General features: G+C 51.4%; 3 protein-coding genes and 1 pseudogene across 3 annotated transcripts; 1 reads left to right on the forward strand and 3 right to left on the reverse strand.

Moving 5' to 3' along the window:
- The first annotated feature begins 475 nt into the window (after window positions 1-475).
- Window positions 476-1,752, forward strand: LOC34618902. The gene is made up of 4 exons (XM_026336500.1): window positions 476-491; window positions 687-836; window positions 955-1,500; window positions 1,658-1,752. The coding sequence occupies exons 1-4, from the start codon at window positions 476-478 to the stop codon at window positions 1,750-1,752; spliced, it is 807 nt and encodes a 268-aa protein (XP_026192285.1).
- Window positions 1,753-2,298: 546 nt separating this feature from the next.
- On the reverse strand, window positions 2,299-9,069 carry LOC34618903 (ATP-dependent RNA helicase DRS1). Its single transcript, XM_026336501.1, has 16 exons — window positions 8,713-9,069; window positions 7,571-7,873; window positions 7,245-7,344; window positions 6,986-7,062; window positions 6,541-6,675; window positions 6,299-6,406; window positions 5,895-5,972; window positions 5,331-5,624; window positions 5,024-5,133; window positions 4,474-4,587; window positions 3,971-4,175; window positions 3,705-3,819; window positions 3,189-3,446; window positions 2,851-3,086; window positions 2,699-2,748; window positions 2,299-2,527 (listed from the first exon to the last, which is right to left on the reverse strand). The coding sequence occupies exons 1-16, from the start codon at window positions 9,067-9,069 to the stop codon at window positions 2,299-2,301; spliced, it is 2,769 nt and encodes a 922-aa protein (XP_026192286.1).
- A 25-nt stretch (window positions 9,070-9,094) lies between these two features.
- On the reverse strand, window positions 9,095-10,970 carry LOC113147113. The gene is made up of 2 exons (XM_026336504.1): window positions 10,557-10,970; window positions 9,095-10,474 (listed from the first exon to the last, which is right to left on the reverse strand). The coding sequence occupies exons 1-2, from the start codon at window positions 10,968-10,970 to the stop codon at window positions 9,095-9,097; spliced, it is 1,794 nt and encodes a 597-aa protein (XP_026192289.1).
- A 4,306-nt stretch (window positions 10,971-15,276) lies between these two features.
- LOC34618904 lies at window positions 15,277-17,060 on the reverse strand (annotated as a pseudogene).
- Window positions 17,061-17,063: the final 3 nt, after the last annotated feature.

Genomic DNA, 17,063 nt, shown 5'->3' on the forward strand with positions numbered 1-17,063 from the left:
GTTTAGCCACGACTTATTATCCACGAACGAATTCAAGATCCAGGCATTCTGCATGGGTCCTTTCTGCCTATATGTGCCAACAGTGCATGCTCCATTCTTTCCATGCCTCCTTCTTCCTCAATAGGAGGGCACCCAGCCTAACGCACTTGTATAATATTGCTGTCTCAGCCTTCTGCATATCTCTGGTGGGCCCTCTTGGTTGCCTGTGAGTCGCAGAGTGCACCTTCCCCTTTAGTAGCATATGTATGTATATGTGTGTGTGTGCTTTGCCGTTCCACTGTGCCTCCAGGCAGACATTTGGAGTCTGGGTTGCGTGCTGCTGGAGCTCTGTAGCGGCGTCTTCATGTGGGAGCTCATCAGCCCTCCATCCTGCCTCCTAGAGAACGGGGTGCATGCGCAGCTGCAGCTCGATGCGCTGCTGGATTCCCTGTTGCCTCAGAGGGTCCTCGGTTCTGGCATTCGCGGCATCTTGAAGATGCTCCTCCAAAGGGGTACTTCGTGCTGCTACTGCTGTTTGTCCTGCTGCACCCCAGTTCTTCTGCTACTGTGGGGTTTCCCGCCTATTTGCTGCTCTTTTGTGCGAATTGCTGAGCTGTCCAGGTGGGTGCTGCTGACTTTTGCTGTCCGCGCGGATCCTGTGTGGCACTAGGGTCGTGCTGCTGCATTGGATGCCGTTGTTCCCGCAGATCCGGCGCTGAGACCAACGGCTGCGCAGCTAATGAAAGTCAAGTATTTTAGGAAGGGCTACCGATGCTGCGGCGAGCCTTTTGCTGCTTCTCCCTCACTCACACTCGTGCAGCAAGAACAGCGGCAAGAGCCGAGTTCTGCTGCTTCAGGTACGGTTGCTAAAGGCTCTCTTTTATTGGCTTCACTGTGGCCGCTTTTCTCAATTCCGTGTTGTGCTTTGTGCATATGTGCATTTCTTCCGTTTACGTGAAATGTGTGCTATTGCAGTCGGCTGTCACCGACGGCCCAGCAGCCAAGCGGAGGCTGCAGCAGAAGGCGCAGGAGCAGTAGTGGGAGAAGTGAGAAAGGGAAGCCAACAACAGGTGGTGCTAGACTTGTCCCACGTGGACGCTTCCAGTTGGGCTACTGTGTACAAACGAAAGGCCGGCACTGCTTTATGCGGCGATGAGGAGCTCCTTTCCGAGGGCTCCCCTACTGACACAAATTCCCGTATTTCCACTCTCCTAACCCCGCTGGAGCCTGCGGATGACTGCCTCACCCCCGTAGACGGTACTTCACCTACTGAGCTATCGCCACCCGCAGGCAGTGCAGCAAAGACGACTCTTCAAACTATGAACAGCAGAAGAAGGCTAGATCAACAACCGAAGCAGCAACGGAGGCTGCTCCAGATAGCGAAGGCAGAACCTGCTGCTGCATCAGTGGAAACAGAGGCAGCAGAGTCTGCCGCGGGCACTTATACAAATAGGCAAGGCGAAAACCAGTGGAGGATGCGCACTGCAACAGCAGCGCGAGCAGCAGCTCTTGCAGCTGTCGGCCTGACAAAGCGGCCTTCTCGTGGGCGGCGGTAGCATCATGAAGGCCCTGAAGGTCATGCAGCTCTTAGTTTCCAAGTACCCTTATACTTTGTACCACTTCGCAGTTGTTGATAAACGTCTGTACAGTTTTTTGCATATGTTTCCATCCGCTCTAGCCTGGATCGATGCACCCATCATGTGTGGACCAAGGTATCTCTACGGGACTCATTCATCTGCTTGCCTTATTTTTACAGATTCAGGTTTTGTTTAGATTCCTTTATCCCCTTGTCCTAACACACGCATGTATAGATACGCTGGTGACAACAGGCAGTAATCTGCGTGCTGCAATAGGCAGGAATTGTGCGCCTCGCGTGCTGGAATAAAGTCGATGCAGGACCAGAGCCCCAAGAAGGTATCGCGGCTATATGATAACCAGCTAGCTGCAAAACTAGCTAGTTACTTACCAGAACACAGCAACTGGGCAAAGCCACTGCCGGCTGATTGCAGGGCATCACCTGTTTCCCCCCGGTAGCTAACTAGCTGCGAGGATCTACTGCTCTGAAGGGCTTTGCAGGGACACTGAAGACCTCTAAATCGCGCAGGAAGTCTTGGTCTGCCTCTAAGCCTCGTGTATACGACAAATAAAGGGGAACGAAATATGCTTTGCTCCAAACCCTTCCTGCGGGTTTGGGTCTTCCGCCAATGCTGCTTGTGCTGCGACGCCGTGACTGCAGCAGTTACAAGTAAAGGCGTTCGTAAGATGGCGTTTAAAGGAGTTGCAGCGACTGACGCTGCCCGCTAGTTGGTACTTTCTCTGCTACCTGCGTTTGTATCTCTTCTTAGACTTAAAGTTGTTCTTTCCCAAGGGTGCCCGTCGCCTCGGTCTTTTCGAGTCGTTTACTTCTGACATGCTTCGCTTGTTGCTGCTTTCTGCTGGCGCTTCTCGCTTTCTCTTCGCTCGCCGATGTTGCCGCTTCTGTGCGCCCCTCCTGAACCCTTCATCATCGTCGTCCATATCCATGCGCATCCGGTGCGGCTTCGCACTCCTGCACCAGCAGAATGGGTAAGGAATAAAATGAACGAGCACAAAAAAACTCTCTAAATCAGGCATTCATAATCGCACAGATACGCCTTTGGATGCCGCTGCTCCCAGATATGCTGCATGACCCGGGATCGGTAACAGCTAGGACTGAAGACACCTGCCCTCTTCAGCTTACTTCTTGAAAGACCGGGCCGCAGCCTTCGCCATACGAAACTCCTCCAGACGCTGAGACACAGCACGTCTCACAGCCAACAACCGCCTACTTCTTGCGCATTCACTGTTGAAGTTGCGGCTGTTCCTGCATCCCAAAGCCACGTCGCGGCTTACCTGCTTTTGCTTCTGTGTCATTGCCTGCTGCTTCTTGTCAAATTTCTTCTGCTGCTGCTGCTGCTGCAACTTAGCTCTTTGCTCTTTCGTTAGCTTTATCTCTTTAACCGCAACGAGACCCTTACCCAAACCACCAGAATCCCCTTCTAGGGCTCCCACGAAGGCCTCCTCAGTCTCTTCATGTTCGCCGTCTGAGTCAACACCCGAGGCCTCAGCCGTAACCCAGTCGGGGAGTTCTGAAAAAACAACACAGACAAACCACAGACTGTTGATACTGCTGCTGCTGCTGCAGATGCTGCAGTCGCGTCTGTTTGCAATCCATGAGCCAATTGACTCACCCTCGCCAGAGTCCTCGCTTCCATCATCATCTGACCCACTAACAGATGCTTCGCTACTGCCAGACTCTGTTGTATCTTCCTGTTGCTTCCGCTTTTGCTGCTTCGTATTCTGTTTCTCGCCCTGTGTCACCTGTGTACTGCTGCTGCTACTGCCGATCAGAGCCTTTGCCTCAGCATCCAGCCTCGAAGCCTCCTGAAGTTTGCGTTTGTCTTTCGCACTCACAAACCACTCCCGGTGGGGACGAGCATAGATCTCATCTGCAGCAGCCGTAAACAAGCAATGTGGTCACCCAGTGTGAGGTCAGGGGCGCCTTCTTCACTGTGTCCTTGTGGTTCCATATTCTCCTATGAGATACTGAAATTCTGATTACTTCCAAGGTGCTTGATCTGCTTTCTGCAGTATTTATTCTTTGTGACATCTCCCCGCTAGCCCGTGCGTATGCCTTTGCCCGCATGAGCCTTCTGCAAGTCATTCTTTTTGCTGCTTCTTCTATGTCACTGCCTCGTTGCGCTTGCCTGCGTGTTGTTGCATGTTCTCTGCCTTGGCAACGTATAGCTGGGCAAGTCGCATTTCCCTCTCGAGAGTCTCCTCATGCCGCTTTTTTTGAAGAGCCCCCTCTAGGCTCCGTAACTGAATACAAACATGCAGAATTCCCATCCTTGCCGCTACTGTCGAATTTGCCACAATGAAACCCCACTGTTGATACTGATTCTGCTTCAAATAGGAAGCTCCAAAAAGAGCACCTGTGAAATATATACATGCGCTTGCGGGTAGAACTCACCTCCTTGCCGATGGCCTCAAGATTTGCAATATCAATCCGTCTCCTAATAACCTGTTGCTGGTTTTGTTGCTGCTGCTTGCCTCTGGCCCCCAGGCCGGCCAGAAGCTTCTTGACAGCAAGCTTCTCTTCGCTATTTCTGTTGTAGAGCGTAGCAGCGGTACCTTGACGCCCCATTCGTGCAGTTCGGCCAACCGAATGTACATACCTGAGGTACAGATATAGACGCAGCGATATATATTTCCACATAATTAACCATGTGCATACAGATGGACCAAACGGATACACAGAAAGTGCGGATAAGCAAAATCACGAAGAGACGTCTAAGGCAGCGATTGCGCGTTGCCAAGGATATAAGAGGGGGCAGAAGAGCACAGCATGAGCATCTATAAGTGCGTAAACTAACCGATCCCACCACTTTCAAGACCGCAAAAGACACTAGTAGGGTCAGGAGCCGAAAGCAGAAGGAGCTTTGAGGGGGAAAATATAAAGTGTCGTTTCCCTACCGATCTACATCCTTAGGGGGGGAGAAGTTCACTACCGCCGCAACGTCCGTTACGTCGAGGCCCCTGCTGGCCAGTTCGCTGGCCAGGAGAAACTCCACCTTGCCCTGTTGGAACCTAAAGACACCGGAAAACGCATGCAGCAAGAGCTGATATGCGAGTGAAGGCACACCTGTGCAGCCGTGGCGTGAAGAGAGACATTCCTACGTGCAAAACACGTAGACGTACAACATTGCGTGTAGCGATCAGAGGCTGAGAGATAGACGGAATTGTGGAAGACAGACATGAGCACGTGGTGCTAGACGCAAACAGCTCACGAGAGGACCACGCAGAAGACGGCTCTACCGAAATGGAGCGTAGCGCAAGAACCCATCAAGTCTCGACAACAGAGCGAACAAGCATGCTGCAAGAGAGTGCAGAGACCGGGTACTAACGAAAAGCCGAGTGGCATCACGGGCTCAATGATATAACGCAGAAAACTCTGTCCGATCAATTGTAGCAAGGAGGACAGCCATATTATTGAAGGATTTGGGGATCCTTGTATTGCGCTTACTTTTCAAAAGACTCCACCCGCATTTGCTGCGTAAGATCTCCATGCAGTTCAGCAGACGGCATGCCCAGAAGAGAAAACAGAAGGAAGGCCTCATGCGCGGCCTTCTTGGTCTGCATCCAAGCATCACCAGTAGACACTCCCTCAATACTGCCGCTGATCTTGCTGATGCTGCAGGGGAGGGACTACAGTCGATAAGCAGAGAGCGAGACTTGTTTCTTTTAGCCATGCACGGCTAAAACATAGCCAGCAAGCGGTATGCTTGTCCCTGGATGAACACAAACTAGTCATTTTTGTGACAGAAGCGTACCCCGAAGAAGACAATGACTCTATGGGTAAAAGCAGTCCTCAAAAGATGTACAAGCGCTGGCATACGGTGCTCCTCGCTTTGCAACTCCACAAACTGCTGTTTCAGGTTCTCTGGCAACTGCTGCTGGCTGCTGCCTGTTCCGTTGTTGCTGCTGCTACTGCCAGCAGTTCCGCATGTAATGTGTAATGGGGATTGCAGAGCCAGCAGAGCAAGCGATGAGATAGATGCAGTGAGCGTCGCAGAGAATAGGAGCGTCTGCCGGCCACGATGGCAGTGTTTAAGCACTTGCAGGATCTACACATTGGCAAGACACGCACCGAACATAAACCCTACCATGTGAAGAACACGAATTAGCACAAGGCCAGACCCATATCCAGCTGCTCACTTCCTTATGCAAAAACTGACTTGCACCACTGAAGCTCATGACGATAGGAGAGCGCGTCACTCAGCTGCCCGAATGCGCAACATGGTTGAGCTCTAGCTGGGTAGCTAGCTCAGCTGCTACCACACAATCTCCTTAAATGAACAGACGCCTTGCCACGTTGTACGGATTCCTACACGTACTTCGTCTCTGAATCCAAGCTCCAAGAGTCTGTCTGCCTCGTCGAGAATAATGACTTCCAGCAACTCCAAGTGGATGCTCTGGCCGAAAGCAAACAACAAGATATAAACGCACCTAAACACTACCTGCCGCCCCGGGCCATAGCATTCAGCAGCCACAACAGTCCCTACAGCAGCAGCAATGAAGGCCGCTGCCTCCTGCAGCAGCCTGGAATTCATCAGGCCGTCCATCACTTGCCAGAGGCAAGGCCCAACAAGGTCAGAGAAGCCGCCAGTGGGATACATTTTAGAATCCGTACGGACTTAGCCAAAGAGGTCATGCATCAGTTAAACCCCGGGAGCGACCACTGTAGTGTAACTTTCTTGCTGCAGCCGCTGTAACAGCTGAAGAAGGCCTCTACGCTTACGGCAGAGTTCAGCAGGAGATCTAGGATTCTCCCCGGTGTGGCAACTACAACATCCGGCTGTAAGCGCAGTGCGGCCTCCTGCTGTGGCAGAGAGGATCCTCCAACAGCCTGAAAGCAAATTGGCACTCCAGAGGTAGCAACCGATAAACAACGAGACGCAGCCACTCCAGCAGCAATTCTGTGAGAGGAACGGCAGCAACCCCAAGAGCCTAGCAGAGCAACAGCAGAAATGCATGACACACCAGGGTGCCGGTGATAGGCGCGAACTTGCAGAGGTCCTGCAGAAGCTGATGGCACTGCATGGCGAGTTCGCGGGTTGGCAAGAGCACGAGGCCCTTGGAACCGCGAAGTCCCCCCACAGGGCCACTGGGAGTCATCTGAGACACAGGCAGGCCTTAAGCCGAGGGAATGCTGGAGCTCTTGTTGCAAGAGCCTCTGCTATTGCTGCTAAATGTTTCTCATGAAGACTTTTATCGACTTTGCTTTTGCTGCCACAGTTCAGATTCGGGCAGGCATGCACCGTTGCGGGAGAAGAATCACTGCCTGACCAGCTCCCTAGGGAGGTCTAAGCGGTCCGATACGGATGTGTCAGAAGTTCAAACCCCTAAGATCTAAGCGTTTACGGTGACATCTCTTTGTCTGGCTGTTCGGGTATGTTAAATGAGTTTGGTTGAGTGACCCGCTTGCCTTTCTGGCCCTTACACCCGGACTCTGCAGGAGGCGCTCCAAAAGAGGCAACAAAAAAGCGGCGGTCTTCCCCGATCCTGAAAGAAAAGCCATACAGAATATATATATATATGTACATATACCCTAAACCCCCCAACTATGGCATCGTACGGCGAGTTTTGGTCACCACAGATAACAGTCAAAGCTTTTGAACCTCGTGATTTCCGGACACCCATGCACACATAACGCAGTCGAATTTAGGAGATATAGCTTGAGTCACCTGTTTGAGCATTGACTAGGAGGTCTCGTCCTCTTAGAGCCGCCGGGATAGCCGCTGCCTGGACAAAGGAAGGATGCTCGTAACCAAGAGCATCCAGTGCCTGCATGGCAACCCACACCACAAACCACAGGTGTGTTCGCGCCGAAAAACTTATCCTTCCACGCAATCAAACTCATGCTGCAGCCACCTCAGGGACGCCGAGAAGCGGAAGGACAGGTAGAGCAGAGACAAGCAACACAGCCACAGCACCAGTCCTCAGGCTGGCAACCGTTGCTACTGTGGAGGCAACACCACCGTCATCTGATTGTATCAGAAACATCATATACCTTCAATAGTTGCCGGCTGAGGTGTAGGTCGGCCCAATTTGTCTCTGTATCCAGCAGCACGTTGTTGTTGATCAGAGCAACTTTTCCGTTACCGTCATGTGAGTGCTTATTTTGCTGTTGCTGCTTCTGCTTTGTCTTGCTCTCGCAGCTTGAGGCCTCGCCAGCAGACGCTGGAGAGGCGTCAAACTGGGAATTGCCCTGCTCTTCGTCATCTGATGGCTCTTCCTCATCTAGGCAGCCGTCGGAGAGCTCAAGGTCCCCCGCCTCTGTGGGAGCCCTACATGCTGTTGCTGCTGTTGCTTGCTCTTGATTGCTGGTGCTATCGCTGATGCGATCTTCCTCGCTTTCCCCATCTGAGAGGGCGGAGATTTGCTGTTTCTTTTGGGAGGCCCCTCGGGGGCCCCTTCGGCCAACTGAGCTAGTCTTCTGCAGCTTTGCCATTGCCTCTCTGGGGGACATCGAGCGCCTCCCCTTTTATTTTTCTCAAAAAAGAAGCAGTCAGGGCTGAAGACCCCGCGCAGCAGCAGCTGCAGAGCCAGCTACACAGTAAGCACAGGCACTGAAGCAAAGGGTCTTCGGCTTGAAAGGGCAAGAGGAAGAGGCTCGTCTTTCTAGCAGAGAGAGAAGGAACCAGTGTTTATTCAAGAAATACCTTAGGAACACTGAATATCTCCTCTTCTTTACCCCTCGAAGTGAGTGACTTGATGCCCCGCCCCGCAGCATCAAGAGAACGGCCCCCTGTACACTCGACCCTCGAACGTGTTTGTGCTGCTCGTTACTGTTCGCTGTTGATTACAACTTTTCATCGTATCCGTTATATTATGGAAGCTCCTGTGAGGAGCACTGACGGTCCGATGGGAACCGTTATCCTTGAACTAAGTCTCGCCCCCGGTTTTGGGGGGCCCACCAGGTGAGGCCAAAACGGATGAGGAGGCCCCAGAGATCACTTCGATAAGCCTCTGGTGACCTCAGTTCACCGGAGCCACTAGAAAGGATTGATTTATAATATTTAAAAACAGAATAGTATTAACTTTCGTATAAAATGTCACCACTTACCGTCCCCTGGTCACTGGCGTGACCCCCCAATCACCCCAAAACGTCTTAGCACTTCTCTATTCGTCCCTGCAGCCGCCTTTCTGTACCTTTTCATATAATGGTATAAGCTTGCCAGCAATGCTGACTTGCATCGCCCTCTTATCAATCTCTGTCTTCGTGGTTAATCTAGCTGCTCTTCTCCCTCTTCCCGTTTTTAAATCATTCTGCACAACTGCCATTACTACAGTGTCTCTTGGGGCCTCCGACATCCCGATCTCATCTACTAGATAGCATACTGCCTGAGCCTTTCGCTCTCTCGGGAAGGAGCATTCACTGCCCTGCGGGGCCGCTACTCCCGATGTAATCCAAAATGCCTGCGCGGGGCCTCTTGGGGGTCCCCAATGTCCCTGTCCATCACCTACTGTACACAGGGAATCCCACCCACCTCCGAAGAAACAGCGCATAAGGCTTTGCCCTGTCGCACCTTTTCTATTCTCGATACAGACTGGGGGCATGTTGCTGCAGCAACTGCGCAGCACCAGGCTGCTGCCTGTAGTGTGCAACAAGATCCAGATAGCCTGGTCCGCCCCAAGAAGCAGCAGCGGCAGCTCCATAAAACGGATATGGGACTGTGACTGTAGCCGCGGGAGTTGTTGCTGCCGTTGAACCATCCAGAGGAGTTCTTAGCTTCGGCAATCCATATACACCCATCTCCTGCTGTTGCTGTTGCTGCTCCGATACCAAGGCGTATTCCGTGGGAACTCCTAGTGGTAGGGGACCCCAATAGGGTCCCCATTCATCAGCATAGGGTACAGTGGCGTAGCTCATATGCCCTTCGGCTGCCACTGCTTGCTGTTGCTGCGCTGTCTTCTCGCCCCGCACGCCTGCTGTTTCCCCCGTATAAGCAGTGTGTTCGCTGTCCCTTACGCCCAAGGGAAGCTGAGCTCCCGATACTTCCTGCTGTTGCTGATGCTGGTCAAAGCCGGAAACACCCTGCTGGCTCCCCCCCCAAGCGCCAGGCCTGCGAGGGCCCTTCCTCTGGGGGCCCCCAGGCCCGCCTGGGCTTGACGCAGAACCAGCTGCGGTCGCTCCTGCTGCAGATGCGGCAATATTGCCTGAAGCCGCTGTAAATCCAGCGCTGTCCCCATCTCCGTGTTTGTAGTTGCTGTTATCTTGCTGTTGCTGCGCTTGCTGTTTGGGAGATGACACAAGAAAGCGGTTATCTGAGGGGCCGCGAAGTTTGTCTGCAGGAAGTACCCACGTGCTGCAACTGACTGGCCCGTCGGTGCTCCACACTTCGTTGGTTCCTCTGCGGGGTCTCTCCTGATGCTCGGAGGATGCCTGGGACGCTTCACCTGCACGTAAGGGGAGGCTTTTGGACTCAGGTTCGCCCTTGATATATGTATCTCCTGGAATCTGCATTGTCTGCTGCTCGGTACCAGTATCGGAAGCTGTAAGGGCCTCCGTACAGCTGGAAGAAGCAGTAGGAGCGTCCGTGGCCGGTGTGTCAGGTGCAGCATTGAGTGGACCTGCAGCAGATGCTTCATCACCGGCTCCTAATGTATCGCCAGCTGTTGTGGCATCAGCCGATGGATGTGCACCTACAGCAGCAGACCTAGCTTGCGAGGCAGCTGCCCGCTCAGGAGCGTCAGCGTGGGCTCCAGAAGGCTCTGGAGCTACACGGCGACGCCATTCCTTTGTCGCCCTTGGAGGGCCATAACCCTGAAACAAAAAACAACCATCTTCAGCATGGCGACGCATCCTAAGGCTTCGACCTAATTCCAAGTGAGCAGTAGCGATGCCAGCAGCAGCGCTTGGGTGCAAGGGAACACGCAAGCAGCCATCATCCGTTCGAAGCTGATAGGCTCTCTGCTTCACCCCAAAGCAACACAATCGATTCAGATATACGCAGTCCTGAGGCAGCAAAAGATCTCCTGTAACGTGTACTTACACTTGTGTTTGCCGAGAGGGAGCCGCCCGACCTGTAGTGTCCACTCCCTGCATGACCAGCCCCCCTAGGGGCCCCACGAGGCTCCTCATCTGCTCCCTTATATAGTTCATCCTTATACGAAGCTTGCCTCACTGTCTTGTGCACGGGAGCTGCGGAAGATGGGGTCCCGCCCGACGGGTGAGGGCCCCCGTGGCCATGGGGTGGGCCCCTCGGATGACCCCTGTATCCCTGGCGAGGGCCCCTCCTGAGTGCCAGCTCTTCGGGAGAATGTGCGAAAGCACATAGGGCACCCCGATGGCAACGTCCAATAGCAGCGAAGCGGCATAACGCTGGTTTTTGCCCCCTGCATGCAGACACAGGAAGCGAGGCACCCCGTCTGCTCCTTGTGTGCACCCAAGTTGCCATCCAAGACATTCAGACGCAATTTATAGAGAGAAGAATACAATCATGCCGATATATCTCACCTTAGGGGTGCATGGGGGGCAGATGACATCTCTAGGGCCCCGGGGCTCGTTAACGGGAGACTTCCCCTCGAGTGGACTTGCACGTATGGGGTAGCTCAAGTGATGATATGACTCAAATGCTCAAGCACTGCACGAATGAACCGCTCTTTTTGCTGCAAGGGCCTTTTGGGAAAGAGCAAATGCTTGAGGGAAAAGCGACAAAAGCTCTCTGCTCTGACTTGACATGCCCCCGTCCTGATGCCCCCGCCAGCCCACGCCCACCAGGCGTACACTTGATGGCGAAGCAAGGCCGGTGGCAAATGGATGGGGGCCCTTCCTCAGAAAGACATTCGGACTGCTAATGTAGGGGCGCTGCCAAGAGGGTGCTGAGGCAGAAAGGAATGCCTGGGTTGGGGGGCGTCCCCGTAATTGCAGTTTCCAGAAACAGTTATAAAATGCTTAGAAAAATACGAAAAAGCAGAGGATAAGGGGAGAAGTGGGGGAGACAGGTAGAGGGGCCCCCCACCAGGGGCCTAGGGCTCCACCGCCGATGTATGTACCCCGGGACAATATCAGGAGAAAGCGGGGCGTGATGCGGCTCTGCCACATTCAAAGCAGTTCTATGTGGTCTTATTTAAATAAGAATGCCTCCAATGAATTAGGTTGGTCAGTTGGAAGCAATGATGCTGCAACGATACCTCAGCACCACCGACGGCTCGTGGGCAGCGGCGCCCTCCTCAGCAGCAGGACACCTGCGCAGCCCCGCGACGTTTGCGCCTTAGGACCCCCTTGGGCCCTCTTGCCTCTACCTGTCCCCTCAGCGAAAATTCGAGTCAATACACAGAAACGCCAAACCCCCCTGGTCTAAAGAGACTAAAAGTCAAGATGGAAGTGCAAAACACTACCCATTCCCACACAATTCTGTAGTATACGTGGAGCACATCAAGATCCACCGTACCATTCACCCACAAAATTTCACTAGAACTTCTAAATATGCATCAAAATGCTCAAGAGGAATAAGCACACAGTGAAAGGATAGGAAATTTCGAGCCCGAAATATTCTATAGTGCAGTGGTGGCGAATTTACGGAAAGTATTTGTATCAACGATTTAAAAAGAACAACAGCCCATGTAACACTCCCTCTGCTTCCGTAGAGAAGCACTTCACTTCAGGCTCAATGCGAACTTCATAGGAATCTATTAAGCATTCATTAAAAGAGCCCCCCTGTTTCATTGCGCGCGCTCCTCAGAGTTTCGACGTAAAGGAAGGGGACAGCCAGGGGGTCCATAAATGCATCCTCTAAGCACTCCGAGTATTCATAGCTAGTTGTGCACAGCACCTAGCTGACGGAAATCCCTAAGGGTTTCGCATGGCATTGACCGTATGCGACTACATAACCAAAGTATACATATAAACAGAAAGTCAGATAATTAGCTTTTATTTCTAAATTGAAAACAACTAGTGCAGTAAAAAGTGCTAAGGTGTAGTTTAGCCCGCTATAGACTGAGCTTAAATATGGCTATGGTCGAAGAATTACGACGCAACAAACCTTTTTCGGTAAGCTGTGTGTGGTCGAAGAGGCCCTGCCGTTTCCTGGGCCAATGGGAATGCATCACCCCAAAAGGCCAGCTTGGCTGGAATGCAACTGCTCATGCCGAGGCAGTTTTGCACGAGCATAGAGTCTTTTGTGTTGATGAAGCATAGAATTAGCTATCTTCTGGAAGTGACAAATGCTTCTGGGAATGAAGCCCTAGATATTGATGCTGGCGTCTAAATTGCAGGCGAGCGGTCATCAACCCAGCGAGCGCGAAGAGTGGAAGCACATTGATCCAAAGCGCCCCTTTGTGGAGCGTTTGCACTGGTCTGTCAAACGCGGAGGGGAATTTCCTATTACCCAGAGAGACTTTGTAAGGGTTATTAGGAAGTTTGAACACGGTGATAATAAAGTTGGGAAAGCCGAGAAGCGCCCACTTAGCCCCCTTTGACCAACCTTGCTACCCTACGATCTTAAGGAACTGGGGACATCACTCGAGCTCTTTAATAATCGTTATATTAAGAATGGGTAGCTGTGTTGGCGTCTGGGGTCTGTGAAGTAACTCACCAGGGTAGCGGAGACGCTACCTGCCTAGAGTTGTGCCTCCTATTCGTGGTGCAACCGAGCCTCGTACGTCACTTCGTCCATTCTAACGGCTTTCAGACGTGCCTAGCAGTGGCAATTCACACTGGTCGCCGGTTGTAGTTGTATCTGCTGCTCAAGCAGCAGATACAACTACAACTCGCTGAGGCTCAACTCCAACGCACAGCGCGGCAAGCTTACACTACAACCACGGTTCAAGCTGCAATTTGTATGCGTAGCCGAGCTATAGTTTCTTCTTACTTCGCTTCAATACAGCAAAATCAGGCTCTAATGTAGATTTATGATCGTGAGCCTTCGGACTGAGCTTGTTCAAAGGAATATGGAAAGGGATCGCTTATTATAACAGTTTGACTGTTTTTACCTGTTTGCTAAAGTTTCTTTCATTGTGACCTTCCGACATGAATATACGCTTACTAGGATTTGTAAGTATGTATGGAGTGGGGCCAAAAGATCAGCTCAGCATAACCAACCCAAGAGGCAGGTATTGCTGGGAGCAATGCTTGCGACCCATGACGCTTAGGGCTACGCAGAAAAATATCTCCAGCAAGCCCCACACGATTAAAACTTGTAGGTTGGTCCCTCGTGCTCGAATACTCCTTCAAATGTCTACCAAATCACGATTTGTAGCGTTTGAACAGCATGCTGTAAGGCAGGAGTTAGTTCGCAATGTCTCTTATGTTTTGGGAGCAAGTAAGCAGCAAATGGGGAGCTAAGGGAACTCGCCAGAATCCAGTATTCAAAAGTATAAGCATTCTAGAATCGAGATCATGAAGTCAGGTTTTTTCAGCTTAAAATCATCTGCTTAAGCTCGACAGACCTATTTTGGATATACCCAGGCATGAAACGGCTTGACCTCAGCTTGCCACATTCAATACAGGACCAGCACGAAGCTGGGGAGTATGGCTCCGTTGCATCCTCAGAATCCCTTGTTGTCTCTTCTGAGCTCAATAATTGTCTCTGAATTCCTTCTGTATAGAAATCCCCTTCAATACACCAGCAAACCCGCCTCGGTATTCCCTGGTTTCTGCAACTGCTCAGTGAGCAGCCGCATGGCTGCTGGCTTCATCCCTTACACTTGCATGAATTCAGTTAGCTTCCCCGATGCTTGCCTAGCAGGAAAGTCCTGTCTAGGCTCAAGGTATGGACTTTAATATGATGTGGCTTGCACATCAACTAACGACAACACCCCCATTAGACGTAAAGCATGTTTGCATTTCACTGCACGTGGGCTGCCTCACAAGCATGAGAACAGGCATATAGAAGGAATGCAGCAGTACTTCAGCATGAGGCATAGATAAGGGACTGGAACCACAGGATGACACATTTCCGCCATACAGGTGAGAGACTAGGAATGCCCTACTTTGCGCCGGCCCACTGACCGGGTGATTTCACAGAAATTCCTAGGTATGACCTACCTGTTGAGAGGCTTCAGCTCAGCAATAGAGCGCCTGATATATGCTATCTAGAAAGTGCATTCTGTTGGGGGTTTGCTGCTCCCAATGCCCTGGTGCTACTGCACTGCGGTAGCGACCGATAGCTAAGTACTGGTAGTACATAGCTGTGACTGTGGGAGCCTTCAGGATCCTGCAGACCCCGGTCTTCTACTAGTTGGTGATTATAAAGAGCGTTTTTTACATCCGGCACGCTGGCTCTGACTTATAGCTTTTGTAATACCTCAAAGCTTTGGTCGAGCATGCTTAATTACATTGCTAGGCTTGTTCCGCAGAAATACTCAAGGGCTACCATCTTACTGCGAATTGCACAAACACACACTGCAATGAGTTAAAATAAATCAAACACAGAATGCATTTGATTGCTCTATACTAGTACTTTGCTTATTCTTGTGTTTTAACTTGGTGCTCTCAGAGGCTATCTCAAAGCCTATGGAGAACTCGCATCTGTACTACCCTAGACTAGCCGCACAGCACAGGTGCAGAGTAACATCGCCTTGAAATGACGATACTGAGAATATCCTAGGTATTATTACGGAAACCGCTTCAAGCCTCTTAAGCAAGAGGGGCCTGCTCCCTGTCACGAGAGAAGCAGGCTTGCATTATGCATCAAGGATACAGGAGTACTGAGCTCGTGGCATCGTGCCGTAATACGATGATTTTAGCAATCAGCATCTGTGGGAGACGTATCAGCAGGTAGGGCACTCGAGTTCCAGACTTGAAATTAAAGCAACAGAAGTCCATAATCCGTAAGCCCAATGTCTTATATAGTGCTCAAAATAGGAAAACACAACTTTGGGGGCTGCTTTGGGATGATGCGGCATTCCCTGTGATGCTGACAGATAAGCTAAAAGCTTAGCATGTACGATCGAATGCCTTTCAAGCAACTGAGCCCCAAAATTTCGTAGTGATAAAGCGATCTGGCTTAGAGTCTGGACTACCTCCAGTGTGATGATTCATGCGTGCAGTTGTGAGAATGCTCAGATCCTGCAATGACTCGAACACCTTTCATTTATGTTCAAAAGGCTGGGTTTTGCTACCCCTGCGTATACACTTCTACTTTTTGCACAAGCGCGGCGCCGGATCCACAGTGCAATGGGGCCTCTATGTATTTACCATAAAACAACCAGCTCAGGGGTACAATAAACTGCGGTTTGAATGCGTAGTGTAACGCTCCATTAAGAGTTTCCATGGAGAGACACCTAGCCCTGACAGCAATACCAAGCTTCATAGAAAGTGTAGAAGCGTCCCTTTAAAATGCGCTTGACTTTCCGTTGCCCCATCCAACATGGTTCTGGTCGTGAGCGAGCAGGGTCAGCTGGGGTCGTGTTGCTCTACCCTTCAAGCACTCTGCGCATTCATACCCATTTACACACAGCAACTAGCGCGTGAACATACTCGCTTTTTCTTCCAGATACGTCGTTGGTTTAATTTGCAACAATTAGAGTAGGTGAACAACCGGGCAAAGGGGCCAGTTATTTAAAAATCCGAATTGAATAAAAATAATGGAGTAAAAAGTGCCCATAGCTAGCTTGTTCCGCTGCGCTTACCGTAGGTTCACCTTGATGCCAATTGCGGATGCAGCTAGTAAGGTTTGCTCCTGAGATCACATATGGGACGCAACTCATCTAAAAACATGTACAAAAGGGTTAGAAACACCCTATTGGGGCCTCGACTGAGGAAAAAGAGTGACAGGTAGTCGGGCGAGATGACAGTACACTGCAGCCTACTACTTCTACAATCGCTGAGAGCCGACAGGGCATTTGCTGGGCTTGCGTTTTCCAGCTACAATTATTCTCATGTAGTAGTAGCTAGACATAGTGACCCCAAAGTGAGAGGTCTTGTGCTCCGAAACCCCAGCTTGCTGCATTGCCACCAATTCTACAAATGTGGGCTCGGCCGTGAGGCACAGGGTGTGCCGGACCTCTACAGACCGAGCTCCAGCTCACAAGATCTTTCTTCAGAAATTACTCTAGTGAATGTAAGGAAGAAACCTGGTAAGAGTCCCTGCTAGTGACCTGCCAAAAGACGTCTCCGCAGACATCGGACCGGAGGCATGCATGAGCTTAACAGGTGATGAAGATTTTGGCAGCCGTTTGTGCCTCCTTTCTGCTGCTTTGGGTCTTTCTCCTGCTCCTGCTGCTTCCACGAGCAGCGGCACTGTTGGCCGTACAAAGCGAAGCCGCTCGGAAGTGCGGCAGAGAGCCAGCAGCAGCAAAAGGGTTTGCTGCTGCTGGCTCGCTAAGACCCTGAAGAGACTCCGGATAGGGAGGGGCCTCGAGGGGAAAGCTGCTGCCGTAAATGCTCATGCTACCCGTTCCGTTTCCCTTCACAAAGTCACCTCCCTAAAGCAGCAGTAGCAGGAGTTACCCGTGCAGAATTGTCTAAAATTTTCCGCGCATTTCGGCATAATATGCTTGAAGAGCTCAATTTTTATCCTTCCCATGGCGTGAGAGCCAACAGAAACGTCGAGGAA

This window comes from Cyclospora cayetanensis, unplaced genomic scaffold, assembly GCF_002999335.1.
Source record: "Cyclospora cayetanensis isolate NF1_C8 unplaced genomic scaffold, CcayRef3 CcayRef3_contig_13, whole genome shotgun sequence".
Taxonomy (NCBI): domain Eukaryota; phylum Apicomplexa; class Conoidasida; order Eucoccidiorida; family Eimeriidae; genus Cyclospora; species Cyclospora cayetanensis.